The 20374-nt window shown below is 46.1% G+C and overlaps 1 protein-coding gene across 1 annotated transcript in view; it reads right to left on the bottom strand.

Moving 5' to 3' along the window:
- LOC142585478 (SEC14-like protein 2) overlaps positions 1-16648 on the bottom strand; it is a 50579-nt gene extending 33931 nt beyond the window's left edge. Inside the window, exon 1 of the mRNA XM_075696265.1 lies at positions 16451-16648. Within this exon, the coding sequence (XP_075552380.1) occupies positions 16451-16504 (54 nt within the window). The 5' untranslated portion in view covers positions 16505-16648. The remainder of the gene's footprint in view (positions 1-16450) is intronic.
- Positions 16649-20374: the final 3726 nt, after the last annotated feature.

Here is a 20374-nt window from a genome sequence, read left to right as displayed (position 1 = left end):
TTCGCTGATAAGCTGTGACCAAACTTGTGCCTGCTCCGCAGAAAGAAATTCGTTCGTTTCGATCCTTCAATTCTTTTCATTAACTCATCCCTTCCTTTTTTCCTTCATTCATTCACTCGATTCTGTACAAGGCCATCACGGGATGGCCACGTTGTGCCTTGTCTCAAAACGAATATTAATGAACCCACTAAGTCTGGATGAAAATTTTTCGATGACTTTTGCGTTTCGGAGCGTCCATAGAGGTTTTTCTTTCTTAATTTCTTTTTATCAACGGCAGTTCTGGCAAAATACGCGCTCTTAAAGCAGCTATATTTTGTAGTTCACAGCATTCCCGGTAGGCAATGTCGCTATTGGTTTGCACGACAAATTCCTGTACACTAACTCCTAATACGCGACAGCCTAACTTCTTCGCCACATCGGCACACAGATGGCACAGAGATATTTTGCTCATAAGTACGCAGAATGCACTCGTCGCCGATACTTGTCCGCATACCTAATAAGCCTTCTGCGAGATGTTGAATTAGTCTCTGCAAGGGACACGGGATTTGACAGCGGCGTTCCCACTGCACTCTTGCCATCATCGTGCCAAGTGCGCATGAGCTAAGCACGCAGATACGATCCTCGCTTCCCGATCTGGCGCCTGTTCCAACTTACCTATGCCGCTCTGGTCGCTTCGGCCAATTTGGCACGCGTCGTAGATGTACTCGATGTCCGGTTGCTATCACACACTACGCATCGCTTTCCGTGCGGCTCATTAGAGAAGGAAATAGAGGTATTCGAGGCAAGTTGCACCAAGCATTGTCTGGCTTCTGTGTAGAGTTTTAAAAACATTCAGGACCATTCCACTCTGTTAAAGTGATGACCAGAGAGCTGTATAGTTAATAAAGAAAAGGAAATAAAGCAACAAAACAATATGACGCAAATATGCACGTTGTTATGTTTATTTATATTTAAGTTTATCTCGTGACCACCGTAATTATGACAGTATGGTCGCCATGGTGGACGGCCATGGTCCATCTCTGTCACGACACTGGAGATGTACAGTCGCGATCAATTTGAAGGTGATCGCGCGAGCATCGACCGGTGGGCCTTCCAAGCAGCATAGCGGCCGATTTCGGAACTGCCAAGATAAAAATTGCGCGGCCTTCTTCCCCTATTATGCTCTTCCAGGCTGCAACCATCACCCCCAAGACCAACTCGCCACATTTTTGTGTTTGTTTCCCTTTCATGGCAATGCTCTGTGTGCGCCGCTTCCTCATGCATATTTTAGCTAGCAATGACGCCTCTGCGCAAAAGCTCATAACGCAATCGAAATGAATTCGCAGGTTATGCCGTGAACGGTGACGGGAGTGACAGCGTTTCAGAGAACGCCAAAAGAGAGAGAGGGGAGCTATCTGATGTTTCCCTCTCGACCGACGGTGATGACGTAACGTGGCGCTGCTCCTAGTTTCGGTCGCCGCTCGAGCGATCACCTTCAAATTGATCGCGACTGTACGTTCTTAGCGAACGTTAGGTCTATGCACGACCGATGGCGCGTCGTAGAAACATTGACCTTGGTGTAACGTTGAAGGTCGAACCTTTCCAAGAGAAACGCCAAGAACCACTTTCCGTTGGGACGAGACACATCGACGTTGAATTCACCCACAATGACGACGGGATTGGGGCTCCACCAGGAGGACCCACCCAAATGAGTCGATCATGAAGTCTTCAAGATCCCTCTTTGACGTTCCGGGATGAACGTTTACGGTGGCGACAATGACTCCGTCCCCAGTCTGTACGGCACATCTGTCGGCACATACCACGGCAAGGTTCTCGCACGTCACCGATAAGGCATAGGGCGCAATGGCCGCGTTGTCGTTGTCGGAGTAGATCGCAACGCATCAAACCGTCATCCGTCATCCATCGCCGGTTTTGACACACCTGGCCTCAAACGCAGCTGGGACACGTGCGCTGATATGACTTTGCCTTATGCTTGAGCAATTTTAACTCTATAGACGCCTCCATTTTCTTGGCCTACACACATCACGATACGCTGGAAACTAGCCTAAAACAGCTCCGCTGTAAAAAGTCGCAGTTGCTTCTCCCGAAGTGCAAAGCAAAGGGGGGGGGGGGGGGGTAGAGAGAGAGAGAGAGAGAGAGAGAGAAGCTTTAGTGATATGCTGGAGATCAAAGCAATGGCGACGTTGGCTGTAGTTGTGCAGTGCAGCACTTAAGGTTCACGCCGTTTCGTGCACTACTGGTTGCAGGAAGACATTCGCAGCTGCGCACGAACTATTAGCTTTGGAGAACTGTGTATTTTATTCCCTGCTCTTTTCTATACTGTCTGCTTGCGTGACGGGACCTGCAACATATTTCCAAGCATTCCCTTTTCTTGGCGCGATGGGAAGCCTTCTGTCTGAAGCATCTATATTCGCAACAGTTCATCTGGGAAAAACCTGGAAATTTCTAAAAAGTAATTTCTTCGATATGCGGAGTCTCGTCTACTTACTGTGTACTTACGCCGGCAGCAGTGATAACTGTTTTTGGTGGCGACAGAAACTGAGCAATTCGATGCATGCAGCTTAGGCGGTGGAATAGCCGTCGTATCAGACGCTGTAGACATGTCACGCACGCTCTTCTGTTTTGAAAAAATTTCCTGCCGGTGACAGAACAAAACATGACAGCCTTGACGTCATAGCCTTCGATATTATTATTATTCACCGGCACCTCAGAGACAACCGTCGCTATACCTATGTGTTTGACCAATGGACGAATGTACCGAGTCGACTGAGGCGGGCAGGGATGCGCATTGCACCGCTAGTGTGGTCGTCCCGAAAACTCGCTACCGGCTGGCGTGCAGACGCCTGCACGTCGTTGCGGTACAGTCGATGCGGTACAGTCGATGCAGTACAGTCGATGCAGTACACTGGCTTGTTTTGTACTTGGGAGAAGCTTGCGAGTTAACGCTCCGTCAGTTAGCGGCTCCGCTTCGGTGCGCTTAGGCAGCGCCACTTTTCTAGAAAACTATTTGCGGATTACAAATACACAGAGAAATAGAGATAACTTCCATAGGAAATAGATATTTTTGTCACTTTATAGATATATCATATGCGAGGCCAACTGAGCCTTGTACATTTATTTAGACATCGACACGGTGTTTTCAAGGCCTGATGACACGTTCAACCGCAGAATGCCCCTCCCTCCACCACACCCCCCCCCCCCCGGCCACTTTCGCGTGAGTTTCAGAGCCCATTTAAAAATATAATTCCTTAATTAAGGGATACAATTGTACCTGTTCCTATATTTGAGATTCACGATCTTTCCATCGGGAGTACTATCTCAAGACGCATTCCGGACGGTTAATTGTCGGTCCCTTTAACCTCTTTAAAGTAAAGCTTCTTCACCTCAGCGCTGTTTTACTATTGCTTCGTGCACCCTACCGCGCACCGCTACCGCTGCTTCGTGAGCCAAGGTACCCTTAGCTTGCCAACTTTACCGATGTCCCCGTGGTGCAGTTGGTCCGAAATTCAAGGTCCCACGTTATTCGACAACGGGCTGTGATGTGTCCGTTTTTTCAGTCCTCCAACTTTACCTCATCACTGTCATTACGAAATGGCGGCAATCTTTGTTGGGCAATTACCTGAACAACGGCCTACAGCGACGATATACTATAATGACGCTACGAATGGTGCAGCCGGAAAGACTAAATAACAACTACCGCTGCAAGAAAAAAGAACAAGAGTGTCCCACTCGAAGGGCCACGGCTTTAGAGCTGCGATATCTGCTCATAACGTGTGCTCTCGCTTTGACCTAAAAGTCGCGTTTATATTACGCAATAAAACCTCATAATGAAGCCGATATGTGTGCAGAATGGCACTCACTATGACGCAGACCATTACAAAGGAAATCTTTGTTTACGTTATGACACTTGTTATCCTATTGCTTTCCGCTCATCATCACTGTGAGTCCAAACTGAAACATTGTGCACCGCGTTTAAAGCGTTTCGTAAGCGGCGTTGGGAAAGCTGTCTTAGCTGTAACGTAAACGCTCAGCTGGTACTACCCGGGAACTGGGGTAAAGTATAATAATAAAACCTTATGATTTTATTTGCCAGGCGCTCACTTTTCTGAGATATATGTGATACCGGTCGTATTCGCCACTTGAAGTCAGATAGATGAGGCTGGTTTGACTGCGAAAGGCATTGTGGGCTCAACAGGTATGTACTGTAGGACCTCCCTGCCTTTCGTCTTCTTGCTCTCTCTCTCTCTCTCTTCACCTGGCAAGCGAGCATAAATAAATGGAAACAACTTGAATTTTATGTCGAGTGTGCGTGAGCGAACCCGGTCGTTGAAACGAATGAAAGATGTGCCCTGAATGGACTGCTGAAATCGAAATTGTGACATGTTCTCTCTCTCTGTTTTCCCCCGTCTCGAATGTCCAGGCAGAGCAGGTGCGTAAACATATACATCGTTCTATGCATCACCCCGGTCAGAGCTAGTGTGTGCGCAGCAGCATGTTTGAAAAGAAGCAGCGAGAAAGAAGAAATTGCTATGGGCTGCAATCACGATGTTGAGTTCATTTGATTTTTTTTTTTCCAGAAAGCGTATCCCTCACGTGCCTGAAAACTTGGCCGCCACTTCATCGCTCTTCCACTGACATACATTACGGGAAAGGTGTTTCACCTGCAGATTTTGTTGCCGTTTGGGAAAGTCAGTCATTTCTGTTTCTCTTTAAGACGAGTTGTGATACGTTATTTTTAGCTTGCCGTGTTCGTCGTTGGCGTGAGAAGCTGATTAGTGGCACCTGATAAGGCGAAATTATGACTCTTCGAAGGGCATGAACAAGAAGAAAACAAGATAGATCTACGACGGTGACCTTGCGACTGTGACATCCCGCTACAAAACCCAGAGCCGAGTGTTCGAGATATCCGACAGCGACAACCAGGACCCGATCTGATGGGGATGCTAAAACTTGCGTTCTATCAGATTTTGCGTTCTAGCAGTTCGTGAGCCCCACAAGTTATCGCAATAAATAGGAATCTCTCCACCGTTGCTTCTTTCGGAGGCCCAGTGGAATAGTTTGTGGCGTACAACCTTGTCAATAATCATTAAAGTAAGGTCAACCAAGGGATGAATGAGTTAATAAGTGGATAAACACCTCATCTCACGCGTCAATGCTGAACGAGCAGTGTTCGTTCAATGTTTTTCTTCAAAGAAACACGCTGCAACATCGCGGTTGCTTCAGCTTCGAAGACGTGATACGCCATTACTGCATCTAAAACGGCCGTAATATTTGCGAATGCCTTGTTTTACCACGCATGTTGAACCACGACGTCAGCCGCGGTTATGCATAGATAGCCGCGCCCGCGCGCGCGCACACACACACACACACACACACACGTACACACGCACACACACCAAAAAACAAGTTTTTCATAGATCACTAAGCCCTGTAGTTAAACTAAATTGGTGAAGTGCACTTTCGCAGGGCCAGGCACGTCAGTCTCATCGTGGAGGGAGTCACGGTAAAAGAAAGAAAGAAAGAAAGAAAGAAAGAAAGAAGCAAAGGGCAGAAGGCGTACTGAAAGTTCTTTTGCGCAAGCTTCTCGTGACGTCTTGAAATTCTGACAGCGTGTGCTCGACTAGGGATGCAAAATTTCAGGAAATTTTTTAGCTGCAGGAAAGAAAATGGCGTGTTTCCTGCTTTTCGCACAGGAAATTTTGGAACATTTGGTAAAAATCGAAATTGCAGCCAGAATAGCTCCATATTTGTTATTCCAGCTATAAAAAAAAATAAACGCTATTCCTAACAACACGCGATAATGACACGCAGAGAACGCGAAAACAGTGGAATGATCGCCTGGTTCTCTTTCACGAAGGATTGTTGATCTAATAGCTCACGAAAGCGGGAGCCATAGCAGTGGTGGTGGTGGTGGCGGTGGTGATGATGATAATGATGATGATTATTTTTTGGCACATACCCAATGACGGGGATTGGCAATGAGTCGGGCAGGTTTTACATGTGTTAAGCGAATGGAGACAACGGAAAAATGCGCTGCCGTTTTCTTGTCGTCGTCGTCGATCTAGAATCGAATGCCAGCCCAGCAGAGAATGGAAAGCATGCATAATTGCATGCGCAGATTTTTAAAAGAAATTAAAATATGGGGTTTTACATGCCGAAATCACGATCTGATTATCAGGCATGCCGTAGTGGCGGACTCCGGATATTTGGACCACCTGGGGTTCTTTAATGTGCACCTAAGTCTAAGCACGCGGGTGTTATCGCATTTCGCCCCCACCGAAATGCCGCCAGCGTGGCCCGGATTTGATGCCGCGAGTATGTGTAGATTTTAATGCACTCTCTTTTTCGCTTTCTCTGTGTGGGAAAAAAACGAGGGGGAAAAAATTTTTTTTCAGTCTTTCCGGATTATTTTCCTGCCCTTACATCTCTACTCGGCACTAGTGAATTATTAATCGATAAACAAGAAACCATAATCGGCATTCTAAAGGAACAAATGATTCAGCCTATATAGTTGTGCGAACTTACTTACCGGCATAAAAAATTGCCTAAACATGTCAACCTACTTGAAAAGATCGGTGACGTCGCAATAACGTATCAGCGCTGCGGCTTGGGAACCCGAGTCAAAACTGAAAATGTCGCCCGTCATTTTCTCCGCCAACAACCAGCCTTACTGCTCCAAGCAAACGCAAATCCAGTCTTGAAGAACACCTAAACCAAACCAAACTTAGTGATGTCATTTAGGTTCCCCTTCAGGCTCTCCGTCGAGTGAACCCCTAAAATTGTTTCTCTGTCGCATGTCTTCTACGAGCCGAGCCTTCAACCAAGCGTTCGAAAATGGAGTGCGTTATACCGTTGCACCAGCGAAGAAAGGTCGAGTTAAATAATGCCCGCGCCAAATTCGCAGGACGCGTTGTGTTGTTCGTCCGTGAATTACTGTTTCCGAATCAGTGCGACAACCGTGCACCCATCCCTCCCTCCCCTCTCTCCCTCCCTCAGCCCTCCTCCCTCCTCCACCCGCTCAAACTTCAAGGTTTTTCTCTTTCTCTCGCTCATTTCCCGCCACGCTTTAAGCAAATTGCGGATTGTATATAAGTACCTCGGCTGCTCCAAGCCCACAAGTGAGTCGCGACCTTGGCACGTGTGGGACGCGCCTTGACTCAGCGACAGTTCTCTTACGTGGCGCGCTAGCGTTAAGCTCACCGAGCGCGGCAGTCTAATGCCTAGCGTATACCGCAAAGCAAGACAATGGAAAGGCGTGAACTTTTTGCTTTTTCCTCGTGCCCGGAAGGCGCGCGAACCACGTGCAAACGTGGCCCGCTTAAATATGGAATAAGGGGTTTCCTTTGCTTACCTTTCCTCGCGACAGTGGGAATTACGCACGCGGTGTCTCCGTTGGATCGCGCCACTGTTTTAGGGCAGGATGCGTGTGATACCCGATTATATACGCACCGCTTCAGACGCCAATTGACGCAGTCTGCCCGCCCCCTGTCTGAGCTGTGGTTTTCCACCCGCTATGCGAAATGCACGTAATTAAAAAAAAAAGGGAGAAACGAATGTTGAATGGATTCTTTGACAAATGGCCGATAGTGCTGAAGAAAGCAACGCGATAATGCACGTTCTAACTGTATGTACCAGCCGAATACGAATCCCTCGTTCGATTTCCTCAATATCTTCATAACCAGTAACAGCTTCTTCCTGCTCTCCCGAAGTTGGCGCAATGCATATGTTTTTTTTTTTTTTCCACTCAGAAAAAGGTATCTGTGTTTCTTACTCAAACTCCAAGCACTTTTATGATGCTACTGATACGTCTCACACAACTGCTTCATTGCTAGCAAAAGTTAAAGAACTTGAATTCGCAACGGAGTTTTGCAAAACACTTCCAGTTTCACAAATAGCGATGGTAGGAAACGAAGACACTTTCTGGTTACGGAATGTGTGTATACATAAGAAAATGATTACGAGAGCTTCACGCTTGGCACAACATTTGAATCGTAAGGCAGGATTAGTGTGTTTTTATGCAACGACAAGTTCCCCAGTATATTAACCGTCGTGTAAAGAAGTATGGCCCGACAGAAAACGAGAAGCCAAACGCGTGCAGTTGGCGCATTGCCAATTCGCACCAGCTCTCTGTGTTGTTTCCGGTAGTCAGCTTAGCAAGGAGGTCGAAACTACACTTAACCACATACCTACTGATCTGCGAATCTCCACTTGGCAAGCATCCGTGAGCCGACTGGCCCTAAATTTGAGAGTCAAAGAATATGGGCGTGACCTGGTGGTGTGATTTAGACAGTGCCTTCAGATAATAACGTAAATGACACAGAAGCTTGCAACTTTTCAGGATATATCCAGAAAGAAAACGCTGCCTGGATCTTGTTTTCGAAAGTGTACGAAAAACGGCCCTCTCGCGCGCTTTCGTATGCTTCATTGCAGCATCAGTTGATAGCACTCGTAAGTGGATGCTATTTTATCCCACCAACGCGTGTGTTTTGCAGCGGTTCTCATTGGTACACTTCCTTTAACCTATTGCCCTCGTTTCATATTGAAGCACTAATGTTCGCTGTGCGATCCCTAGGCAGCATTCGACCAAACGAGAAGCGAAAAGGTCAGAATATTTCACACGTTCCATGCCTGCGTTTTTAAGCATTTTGCATTAATGCTGAGGTTTCGGCTAGTTTGTACTTGTGTACGACGCGCAGAGTAAAGGACGTGTCATCACTTATTTAGCACTATTACGTCTTAAGTCCCGGGCTCGAGCCTCGGACTCGAGTCCCGGAACAGGACGAATTTTTCTTCCTGGGGTTTCTTGTTACCACTACATTGTCGCCTGTACTGACGGAGGTACCACGAGGCTATAGGGCGACTGCTGCCTTCAGCGCATGCTTCACAGTAGAGTCGACGTTTTCCGCGAAAATCTAGTCGCGGTCCTTCGTTTCAAAGCTGCTCGCCGTTGGTGCTGTGTGGAGGAAAACATCCGTGTTACCGACACACCTTGTATTCTCGCACGTCAGAGGGAGACCTCCCAGCTTTCAGAAGAAAGAGCGCAACGCTTAGGGCTGCCTCAAATTTCGTACTCATCCGTCCGACAAAGCAAATGTGCATTTGCTGCCTCAGTCCGAGCCAAGGTGTACACATATGCGTTGTTTCAGCCGTGGCACAACATCACTGAGGATCAGGAAGCTAGCGAGCGTACAGCGCATGTGACGACTCCTTGGTGACACTGCTCAAGAGACCCAGCAAAAAAAGAAAAAAAAAAGAATGGCTTACTTCTCCTGGGCAGGACACGGAAGAGCCCGGTGATGCATGTTCTGAAATTCATTTATTGATCCACTCATGAACTGACTGACCAATGGATAGATCGACTGATCGGCTGACTGATCGGCTGACTGATCGATCGACTGATTGATCGAATGACTGACGAATCAACTGATTGGTCGACTGACTGACTTACTGGCCTATTCATTTATTCATTGGCCGATTGATATATTTTGAAAGTTTCTGCAGGACACCAAGCTCGACGAGCGGCTCTAGCGAGGCAACTGTCTCATGTACATAAGCACTCACCACTTCTTTTATCATCATCATCCATTCCAATACTTTCACTCCCCTTCCCTCTTCCCCAGTGCAGAGTAGCAGACTAGAGCGCACTAGCTCAGGTCGACCTCTCTGTCTTTCCTATCAATAAATTCTATTCATTCATTGAAATATTGGAAAGAAATATGCTGACTGACGCCTTCTCCACAACCTTAAATTATCGTATGAAGACGCCTTGAAAGCGAAAGACAATCCAGACAATCCAATAAGGCATTTTCATCGTCCACACACAGATACAAAGGTTCGGTTCATCTCTCGGCGTCACTGCTCGGTCCGCCTGTCAAGTCACTCTTATTTTACGTTATCGAGCACAGCCTGGACCAACGACATCTGGTTAACACACATTCCTCTTTTCTTTTTTCCTTTGATGCTAGGGAGTCTCGACGCAGATAGAACATACGCTTAAATGGGAACGGCGAGAGGCGGGCAGCTGGAAGCTCTCTCGCGTTGTTGATTTCGTCACGCCAGCTTTGGCGATGAAAAAAAGTTGATTCTCCTACGTGACGTTGCGGCTGGAAGTGTAACAGGTGCTTGCTACATGGGTGGATGCTTACCTGGACAGCGCTTTTATTCTTTGAATGGCATGAACACACAGAAAGATGCACGTGGCAGAGGTTGGTGCCGCCTACTCCTTATCAAGTAATGCCGGCCAAATCAATGTCATTATAATAGAGAGCGGAACCTCTGTCGTTAGGGGTGGTAAAGCGGGGCTAAAGACAAGCACAAAAGAAAAAGACGATATACACGCGACTGTTTGCGTACATCTCACCCCTTCCTTTAGGCCCTGTACATTGCACTGTGTTGCCATTGTTAATGTCGAATCAACTAGCCCACGCTTCCTTACTGAAATATTCGTGCCATGTCGCGATACGCTATGCGTCAGAAAGGAAGTGACGACTGGTGAGCATTCCCATTACAATTAGAAAATGTCATCGGGTAACTGAAGAACCGCCGGGGAAACGAATAGACGAACTTGATCATCCCTCTATATTACAACAATAGATATGAGCATTGAGCATTTTCAGTCATTCACTAGCGCGCTGCGCGACCCTTAAGTGTGAGCCACGATTTCTCAGAAAACAAGAATATGGGATTGACGTTTGCTCTTAGGCGTGCGCCTTTTATTCTGCGCTTGCTAAACAACACAATCGAAAACAAAATTTGTATTTTTTTTTCTTCTTGCACTCAGTACAACTAATATTTTGCGAAGCATTCAAGATAAAGTTGTTTTCTCCTCCGCGAAGCACTGAGAGCCTTCGTGTGTGTAATATGGCGCCGGCTAAGCCATAACGCCTGCGCTGTTTCACCACGGAGATCGTCTTTTGGCTCACGCTGGCGATTTATCTGGATTGCCAAGTCGTTTCCTTCAGTTACAATACGATAAAGGAAGCTCAGCTTAGCAACAGGCAAGCGAGCATCGTATAATCGCATGCTTTTTTTTATTAGACGTGCTTTCCTTCTTTCTATTTTTTTTTTTTTGTAAGAAGATAGCGGCCAGTGCATGAACTGAAGATAACGACGTTCCTTGCATAATGCGAGCTCGTTTCCATCTTGGCCAGTTTTGAGGCAACGACCTCTTGGCCAGTGCTTGCTATATTTGTAAACACAGCGTGTAAACAGTATGCCGCCTACATTACTTCCACATAACAATATACATAGTAAAAATCTACATATAGTTGAGTGCTCCGTGCTGTGATATTTTGTAATGAGTATCTTTTAAACCCACGTTCGGGGACCCACGTGCTATGTTTACTTCGTCAACAGGCATAAAATGCAAACGTTATTTGTTCTTCTGTTTACCGCTGTCCAATCTATCAAGACAAACGTATGCACTATTTAGCCATTATTCATTATGCACCATTTCTGTTTTACGTGGTTACTGTTTGCACCTGGACCTGTATTGCGAGAAAGTCGTTACACTTGAATTGTTCGTAAGGGCAAATTTCAGGTAATCGCGACGCTGGACATATCATTAGCAAAGGCGGCTGGTCGTTGGCACAGACCAATTATGAACGAAATGTTTCTTTTTTTATTTTTAATGCGAAAGCATGATATGGAGGGGGGGGGGCATTACACGAAAATCCGTAGGCGTGACCGAAAGACGGTGTCAGAAATGGCCGACGACGCAAAGAGTTAAAACACATAAAAAAATGCTCGAATTGGCGTTAAATTTAGTAACAATATCGTTTATTTTTCATCATCACGCTGATGAAGGAAGCTGTAGGTAAAAGCTGCTCTCCGTAGAGGCAGCTTGACAAAGGCCCACAGCTCCCTCAGGGAGGTTCCCGTAAACAGAGTAAGTTATTGGCTTTGAAAATAAAATTTGGTAAATTTCGCTTTGGGTAAGAATCCAACCCGGGGCCTCCAGGGTACAAGTCGAACACGCTTCCCCTATGCCACGGTGCCTCCGCGGTTCTGGCTGACTAAAGATGGGGCCTAGTGCTTGTGGCACTGAGCACGTGACGGCGCAGCCAATGGGGAGGAAGCGGCGCCACGTCATTAGCGTATAACACGGGCACATTCATGGCGTTCCGAGGTTTACAAACGGTATCATGCTTTTTCCCATTCTCACACGAATTCCCTTTTGCGAACATCTGATATGCTTCACTTTCACTTCTAGCGTTTGCGTGATCGTTCGTGAAGACGTAAGGTTTGATGATGTAGTAAATGCCACCTCAATATTACGTAACGATAGTTAACGAGCGCGTAAGAAAAGGTACAAATAACTAAATTGGATACCTTCACCATACTCTAGAGCCTGACGTGCTGTGGATATAACTGGAGGCCCGACAGTCGGCTCAACGCCAAGTCATGTGTACTTCTATGTTCTGTTCATGCTTTCTTTGATTGTTTAAAGGAAAACATCATTCGCATTTATACGTGCGCAAAAAAAGAATTACCGATGACAAATTCGGTCAGGATGGCGCCATGGCGGCGAGGGTCTCCGATAGCCTCCTTTATAAGGCATTTTACTTTGTGTAACGTAAACTTGTGTGTAGAAGAAGCTGGCGTTATGAACATTGTTGGCGACTTCCTTTTTCTTAGTCATTCAATGCACAGTATAAGCGTAGGCCGGTCCAGGTAAGAACTAGCAATAATAAAGTTAAATGTAAATTAAGGTTGCAACGAGCCTACACAACTTCCCATAAGGCCTTTATTCTTGGAGTAACGGCTCTAACAGGGTAGCCGTTGCTCGAATATGCCTCCTATTAATAAAATCTGAAAGCGTAGAGAACATCGGCTGTAGCTGTTATAAATTGGGCTCTCTCTGTGGAGCCTGATACGTAACCAAACAAGAAAAACAGGCTAGATGAGTTTCAAACGAGCACATTGTACATCACGACACATACTTTAACAGCCAGGCCCAGCAATTTCTTTTCTTTCTACCTCGATACTCGTTTCCTTCCTTGGAAAATTTCATCGCAAATTTAATCAAAATGCGCCTATTTATTTTTTGATAAAGAACAAACCTATACAAGTCAATGATGTCTCAAGTCTGTTATAAGCACTAACGAGCCCAACTTTCTTATCTAATTGTGCTAAATGTATACAAATATCTGCCGATATTTGAGGATGTCACGTAAGTGTCTAATTTCCTCGAGCGTTCATCTTATGTGGCAAGGGTTGGCTGGCGACCTTAGACGCTAGCATGCGTCTAAAATTATGTAAATAAATAAATACAGCGAAATGCAAATTCGCAAGCGTAATCTTAATCCGCACGTCTCTCAAGCATCATTCTCGTCGCGGAAATGTACTCGCAACTTTTTATAGTGTCCTCACTGAGAAGCGGCTCTCGCTGGGCTTGCGATCACTCGAATTTGCCTACTTATTTGTAAAATCTAATCGCGTATGAGACATCGGTAGGAGCCGTATGACACGCCATTCTCAGTGTCAGTCGGATGCACAGGTAAGATGAGAAGAACCGGCAGAATCAGTTTCTGAACAGCCCCTAAACTCGACATTTGTTGTACGAAGTTATCCAACCCTCTGGGACATCAAAATAATTCTGTATCGTTCTGCAAAAGCAGCCAGGGATCCCGCCAACGATAGACGTTAGGGGAGTCGACTCAAAGATTTGAACTAAAGTCGGAGACAGAGAGAAAAATTTATTGACATTAGCCCTCGCTCACTATATATAAATATTATGTATAAGCTGCAAGAAACAGAAGCTAAAAAATTTCGGGTTGGGGGGAGGGGGAGGAGCGGGAACAAGCTATGTTATAAGCAAGCATCCTAGAAAGAAAAAAAATTCTTGCAGAGCTAAATTTCACGAAGGTTTTCATTCATAAGAACAATTCGTCGTTGGTCATTGGCTGCTCTCGTCAATAACAGGTTTGTTATCCCAATGGACCTCCTGCAACAGTTGTTATTACGAGCCACCCCAAAGCACTAAACTCCTTTCCCACGCTGGGGATCTGAAGGTATTCGCCACAAGGGTTCAGTGACCCAGCATAACTTCAGAGAACACCGCTGAAAGAACCATTCGCTGCACAGAAGAAAAAAAAAACATACCTTCGTGTTTTGAGGATTATCTCTTTGGACAAGGTACAGCAAATTTCCGCTAACTCTATCGCATCGCCGGTGCAGGAAGTTAGAGAGGCGTGAGTGTTGTAACATGTACAGCTGCTCAGATAATGAACGCGGCAGCATAGTCCCCGACAACTAATAGGTAAGAGCAACCAGACGGGCGTCCGGACTGCCACCCCATACGCACAGGGGAAAGGGGAAATAAGGGTTAAGGAATGAAAAGAAATAAAGTAGCGGGAGGGAGGAAGTAGCAGTGGGAACACGTACGAATGAAGGTTGTGGGTTCGATTCCCACTTGCCATAATAAAAAGATTTTCTATCATGGCCACTTTTCTTCGCTATGTCTACACCTAAATTTAAAAAAAAACACAGCCAGTTCGTCCTGCTTTTTTTAGGTATTTCTCTCTCCTAACTTATCAGCGGCCCAGGCCCTCCGCTGATAAGGTGGAGGGACCGGAGTTTGGGGATGAAGTATAATCAACTTTGCTCAAAATTTCACCGAACTATTACCACGACTTGATTTTTTTTTTCGCGTCAATTAGGGGTCTCGTTTAACTATACTTCGACCTAAACCCTCAGGGTCAAAACGTGGTGCGACCTTTGCTATAAGTTCGCCGGCAGCGAACTGCCTCCTTTCTCGCCATAGGGCCCGCTCGATAAGACTGCATTACAATTGTCATAGCACTTGGACGAATTAAAGTAGCATCTCGTAAGAACAGAATGCCTGCGTTTCTTGAAGTGGGATAAGACCGAGAGCTCACACACATTTCAATTGGCACGACAGCGACGCTCAAACGGCTCTTTCTCTTTTTTTTTTTTTACTGCTTCGGAAGAACGATTATGAATGGAAGCGCTGGTTTTCCTAGGTGTTTTAGCTGGAGGTAACAAAAAGTATACGCCTTAGTGCTTAATATTTAACCTTAAGTATCACTCAGTATTCAATGAACAGCAAGTTACTAATATTTGGGGTTTTACGTGCCAAAACCACTTTCTGATTATGAGGCACGCCGTAGTGGAGGACTCCGGAAATTTTGACCACCTGAGGTTCTTTAACGTGCACCTAAATCTAAGCACACGGGTGTTTTCGCATTTCGCCCCCATCGAAATGCGGCCGCCGTGGCCGGGATTCGATCCCGCGACCTCGTGCTCAGCAGCCCAACACCATAGCCACTGAGCAACCACGGCGGGTAATGAACAGCAAGTTGCATAATAAAATCGCAGCTATAGATATGAGCAAATGCATTTCAGTGAATTTGAGAAGACTGCTCCCCTTTTCTTCGTTTCCTTCGGCTGCACATTTTTTTTTTTTTTTGCGCTTGTCCTCAACATATATTCGTAAGATGCGTAAGGCGAGCATTTAACGAGGCTTCTTTCACGCAAGCACAACTTGTGACCACCGATCGTCCCATCGTCGCAAAGATCGTTTCGTTATCCCGTCGATCGCTATGAATGGAGACAGGCGCCTATAGGAAAATGAAATGTTTTTACATAAAGGAATATCTTTGAATTTCTGGCGCATATGTCATCGTTCGCCTCCAACGCGCCTCTCGGTATACTTTCGTGTGCCAGTTGTGCTGGCTCAGTGACTATGCAAAGTTCGGCTACAGAGCAGAACATCGCACCGCGAAGTTCGGCTATTCGCGGAGGCTAGAAGACGATAGAAGAGGATGAACCTCTAAAGGGCCGAGCATGCCTGTGACCAATCTATGACAGCAAAAACGATCAGCGGATTAGTTTTTTTTTTTTTTGAACTCACTATTTGCAACCTCGTAATGTACTTGCAAGGGATGTCTTCAAGTGATCTAACCTATATAAGTGACGTAACTGTGCTATCCCCGAGCGATTTCACAAAAAGAAATGACTCGCCGCGAAGTACATCTGTCGTTCCTTGAGTTCAGGGGTTCGATTACTGGCGTTATCTGCGACCTTTTTTGGAGAAGAGAAGAATGTAAATGCGCTATGCACCGACGGAACTGAGGGAGCACACTAAAAAAAGAAAAGAACATCTTCAGTGGTCAAAATTTATACGGGGTCCAACCCTACATCAAGTGTCACAGCCATACTGTGCCTTTCGAACGTAAATCGAAGTAATTTACTTGAACAGCATACCAGTATCATGCACCAACTGTCCTTGCGAACCACACTACCAAATTTACTCTTAAGTTCGCGGCAAAGGAAAGCGCCGCAAAAGCTCGTAGCGTATTAAAGAAAAAAAGAAGAAAGAAACGGCTGCATCACAATTTCACTGGCCTTCGAGTGCTGCCAGACAGTCTTACCGGCACGTGGAAACAAGGCAGCCGTGCCTTGGCTTAATTAAAGCTAGGCCACTCACCCGGTCAAGCGCGGCTTGCTGCGAGGCCGAGAGATCACCGACGTAGCCGCTCATGACTGCCGGCCGGCTGCCACACGCACCGCTCCCCGTCAAGTGACACCGGCACCGCTGATTCCAGGCGGTTCTGACGGCCTTCGGAGCACGCTAGCGCCGAGCGAGTGAGCGCGGATCGCGTACACGCGAATCGGGCCTCCGAGTAGCCCGCTGGTGCTGCTTCCGCCGCTGCTGCGTACGAGCCAAGGTCGCGGGCGCGCTTGCCACTCGCGCTCTCCCGACGCGACGCCCTCGCCCTCTTATTTTCTTTTCCCTCGAGCGCTGTTGTTTGTTTCGCGCCTTTTTTCTGCGACGCGGAAAATGAGCGACGCGATTTAACGGAACCGGGAGGGACCCGAGGCTCGGAACCGCGGTATTGCGTCAACTCAGTGAAGCCATATCATTGCGTTTCCCGTGGCAGAATAACTATCCAGAAATCTTTGACCGGACCCAGCCCAGGAAGACAATCTTGTGTACGCGGCGCGCGAGCTGTCGTGCGCGCGTGCGTTCGTGCGTGTCTGCGCGTGTGTAACAGGGCCCAGTGACTCTATGGCACGCAGATCACAGCGGACTTGTTCGCGGTCCGCTATCGCGTGTCTTTGTGTTATCAACCATTCCAGGTGGCGTGTATGCATAAATTGCTGAAAACGTATAGAAACGCGCGAGGGAGTTATCGTATTACAGCAAACTTAAGCATCTCATTTTAACAAAAAATTGTATTTTTTTTTCTATTTACTGAAGTGGTTATCGGAAGGTAGTCTAGTCCTTTAAATCCCAGACCCTCCGATTCCGTGTCATTATGTAGATTCTCCCTCGCCCATTTTCCCTCCCCGAAACCTCTCGCCTGACGGCACAGATCAGAGAAACATAACAGAAACGTGCCATTCTGACAGCAGTAGATAATTTCCGATTGTTTACCAGGCGCTGTCACTCTGCAGTTCAAGGTCTTCTTGTTCTCTTTATTTCTTTCTTTCATCATATCGCATCCTTCATCGCATCCATTTATTTTCTTACAGGCACTTCTTTCTTTCTTTCTTTCTTTCTTTCTTTCTTTCTTTCTTTCTTTCTTTCTTTATTTATTTATTTCTTTCTTTTTATTTCGTAGTCTTCAACTTGTAGATTACGTTTCTCTCTCTCTTGTTACAAGTGCCGGGGAGTCTGGCAAAGTAAGAAACGACGTAAAGGGGAAAATAGGGGGAGACACCGCCCTCACGCTCCCGAATTAACTCATTCACTACGCCACCGGGTTGGCGTAGTGGCTTTGGTGTTGCGCTGCTACGCCCGAGGGCGCGGTACCAAATCCCATTTCGGTTTGGGATGGGGGGAGGGGGCAGGCAAGAACACCCGTGTACGATGAATTGGGCTCACATTAAAGAACCCCAGGTGAGCCAAACTAATACGGAGCCCTTCTACTTCGGCGTGCCTCATAATCTTATCGTGGTTTTGGCATGTAAAGCAGCAGGATTTAATTTAATTAGGTTAGCTCTCTCTGGCGTTAGAGAGGGCTGCTTGGGGCCAACTGGCAGTAACTGGTAACCTACAGGTGACCATTAGCTGTTATAAAAAGTGTAATTGCAGTGCGTCCAGCAATTAAAAAAAAAACATTATTTGGTTACTAGTGTAGGTTAGTTCATATAGGTATAAAATGAAGACCAAAATTCACAGATCTAGCGGGGAATTCGGGACCTTACCCCTTCCGCAGTATCCTCAGGCCCTTACCACTATTTTGTTCTTAGAGAGTATGTCGGTTGTTGTTCCGCCTTTTCTTCTTCTGTTTAATCTGAAGAAACGCTGACAGGATTCCACTTCTCTAGTATATCACTCGAGCCCGATTTAGTTCCCTCCCGAAGCTGGAGGCAAAAAAGGAGAGAAAAAAATCGCGTATATAGGCTGTATCAGGCATGCAGCCACAGTGGGAGTACGTGAAGCTGCTTGCGCGTGCTGCAGAAGCTGCATGGGCACCAAAGTACAGAAACGCGTAACAAGTTACACGTATACAGTATTACAGAGCTTACATGGTTAACTTGTGTCACACACTGGGTCGGGGGATTGCTTTAGAGTCTAATTTTGCAATCGTTCTCGCTCCCTATTCGTAATGGATCCGTCTGTTTTGCAGACGGTGTATAAGCATTGGCAAGGAAATGGTCGGGGTATACTTGTGGCAACCGAGACTGCTCGGCACCATCCGTGCCCGCCGCCCTTGCAGGTGGTTGGGGCTCATGTGCTTGCGCTCCCTATGGAGATGGACGCATTCCGTCAGTGTCAAAGGGATAGGGTTTTCATCTGTTTTGCGGCCCGAGTATCTTCACGCCATTTCAGGACCACAGTACGTGTGGAACGCAGGGGCGCCATAGCCGAGCAAGCGTGAAATTTCTTCAATGAATCGCACACTTTGTAGACCTTCTAGCTCCCGATGAGGACATGTTTCAGTTTGATGGATCATTGATTCATTCATTCATTCATTCATTTACAATGCCCTCGAAATAAGACAAGCTATCGAAGTATTATTTTTCTTTGCGCAGTGGCAATGACGATGCAGGGGATGACATGATTGCCTGGCGACAACAAAGGCATTTTCGTTGTGTGTCGTCGATTACGGCACTATTCGTCGTCAGTTTAATAGAATGAACCGACGGGGCAGACAAGGCAAACCTGATTTCAATCTCTTAACTTCTGTTGCAGCAATATCTAAAAAGATGCTGTTTGCTAAGGAAGAATAATCAAGAACGCAATATTCATCTTGTAAACAAAGCTAACCAACTGTGCCTCACGAAAGTATATTTTACGGTATCCATGTTGTGATAAAAAAAATAACTTTCAAGAATTTTACACGGAAAGCTTGTCAGAGAAATTGGCCGGTAGGTAAGTAGAGAATGTTTGTGGTCGGATTGCTGAAAGGTCATTTAATGTATTACGGTTGAATAGCAGATTGTGCTTTTCAAGAATTTGGAGTTGACAAAGTCGGAACCAGGCAAACACGAATATTTTAATGAAGGGATTACTTTTGGAAACGTGTTACCGTAGTTGCATCTATCGATGGGAGGTAACAGAGGGGCGGAAGGAGGGGGGGAAGTAAGTATCTTGGAAATATTTATCTGAAAAAAACGTCGTTCAGTATCTCGCTACACAAGGCGACGGGAATATCACCAGAGCTATCAGACAAGATGATGATACCGGCCTTATCTTGGGTGATCATGTGCAAAGACATTTTGGGTCGTTAGCAGGCGATGACGGCAAGATTCTTTGCGAGTGATTATCTTTTGCTTGCCGTAGTGTAGTAGCGTGTGTTTTAGCGACTTTGACATATTCTGCCCCGCGGTCTTCCTGAGCCGACATTTTAACAGATTCGAAAAGGCGCTTCTTTTTATTCTGTGACCGCTTCACATGTCTATTACTCCATGTTGCTAACGAGTTTATAGCTATTGTATGGCTAGGGACGTATTTATCCGTCAGTTATATTTGAATAAATTTATTCCGGTTAGCTTCTACATAATGTCTGTCAAAACCTTCAAGGAATCTCTTAAGAAATGCCGCAAGTTCGGTATAATGGCATCGCAGTTACCCTTTTTATAATTTATAATCACTTTCTGTTTATTAAAGCCCCTGGGCCGGGCGATGTTGATTTCAAATGCAAGTAAAGAGCGATCGCGAATACCAGGCAGTTACGTGATGTCATAAACAAGGTCGGCGTGGGTTGTCAGGAGAAAAGTCTAGTGCATTGGCTACTGATGGCGTAATTCTGGTGGATTGCTTAACAAGCTCTGTGAAATAGAAAAGAGAGCACGAATCTAAAAAGTCCAATGCTAACGAGCAGTAAGCGTAAATGATTGGATGGTCGCCGTTTCAGGCTATATATTAGGCATGTTTAGATTACCGAGCATAAGGACAGGA

Source organism: Dermacentor variabilis, chromosome 6 (assembly GCF_050947875.1).
Source record: "Dermacentor variabilis isolate Ectoservices chromosome 6, ASM5094787v1, whole genome shotgun sequence".
In the NCBI taxonomy this organism is placed as follows: domain Eukaryota; kingdom Metazoa; phylum Arthropoda; class Arachnida; order Ixodida; family Ixodidae; genus Dermacentor; species Dermacentor variabilis.
This window is presented reverse-complemented; position numbering and strand designations above follow the sequence as displayed.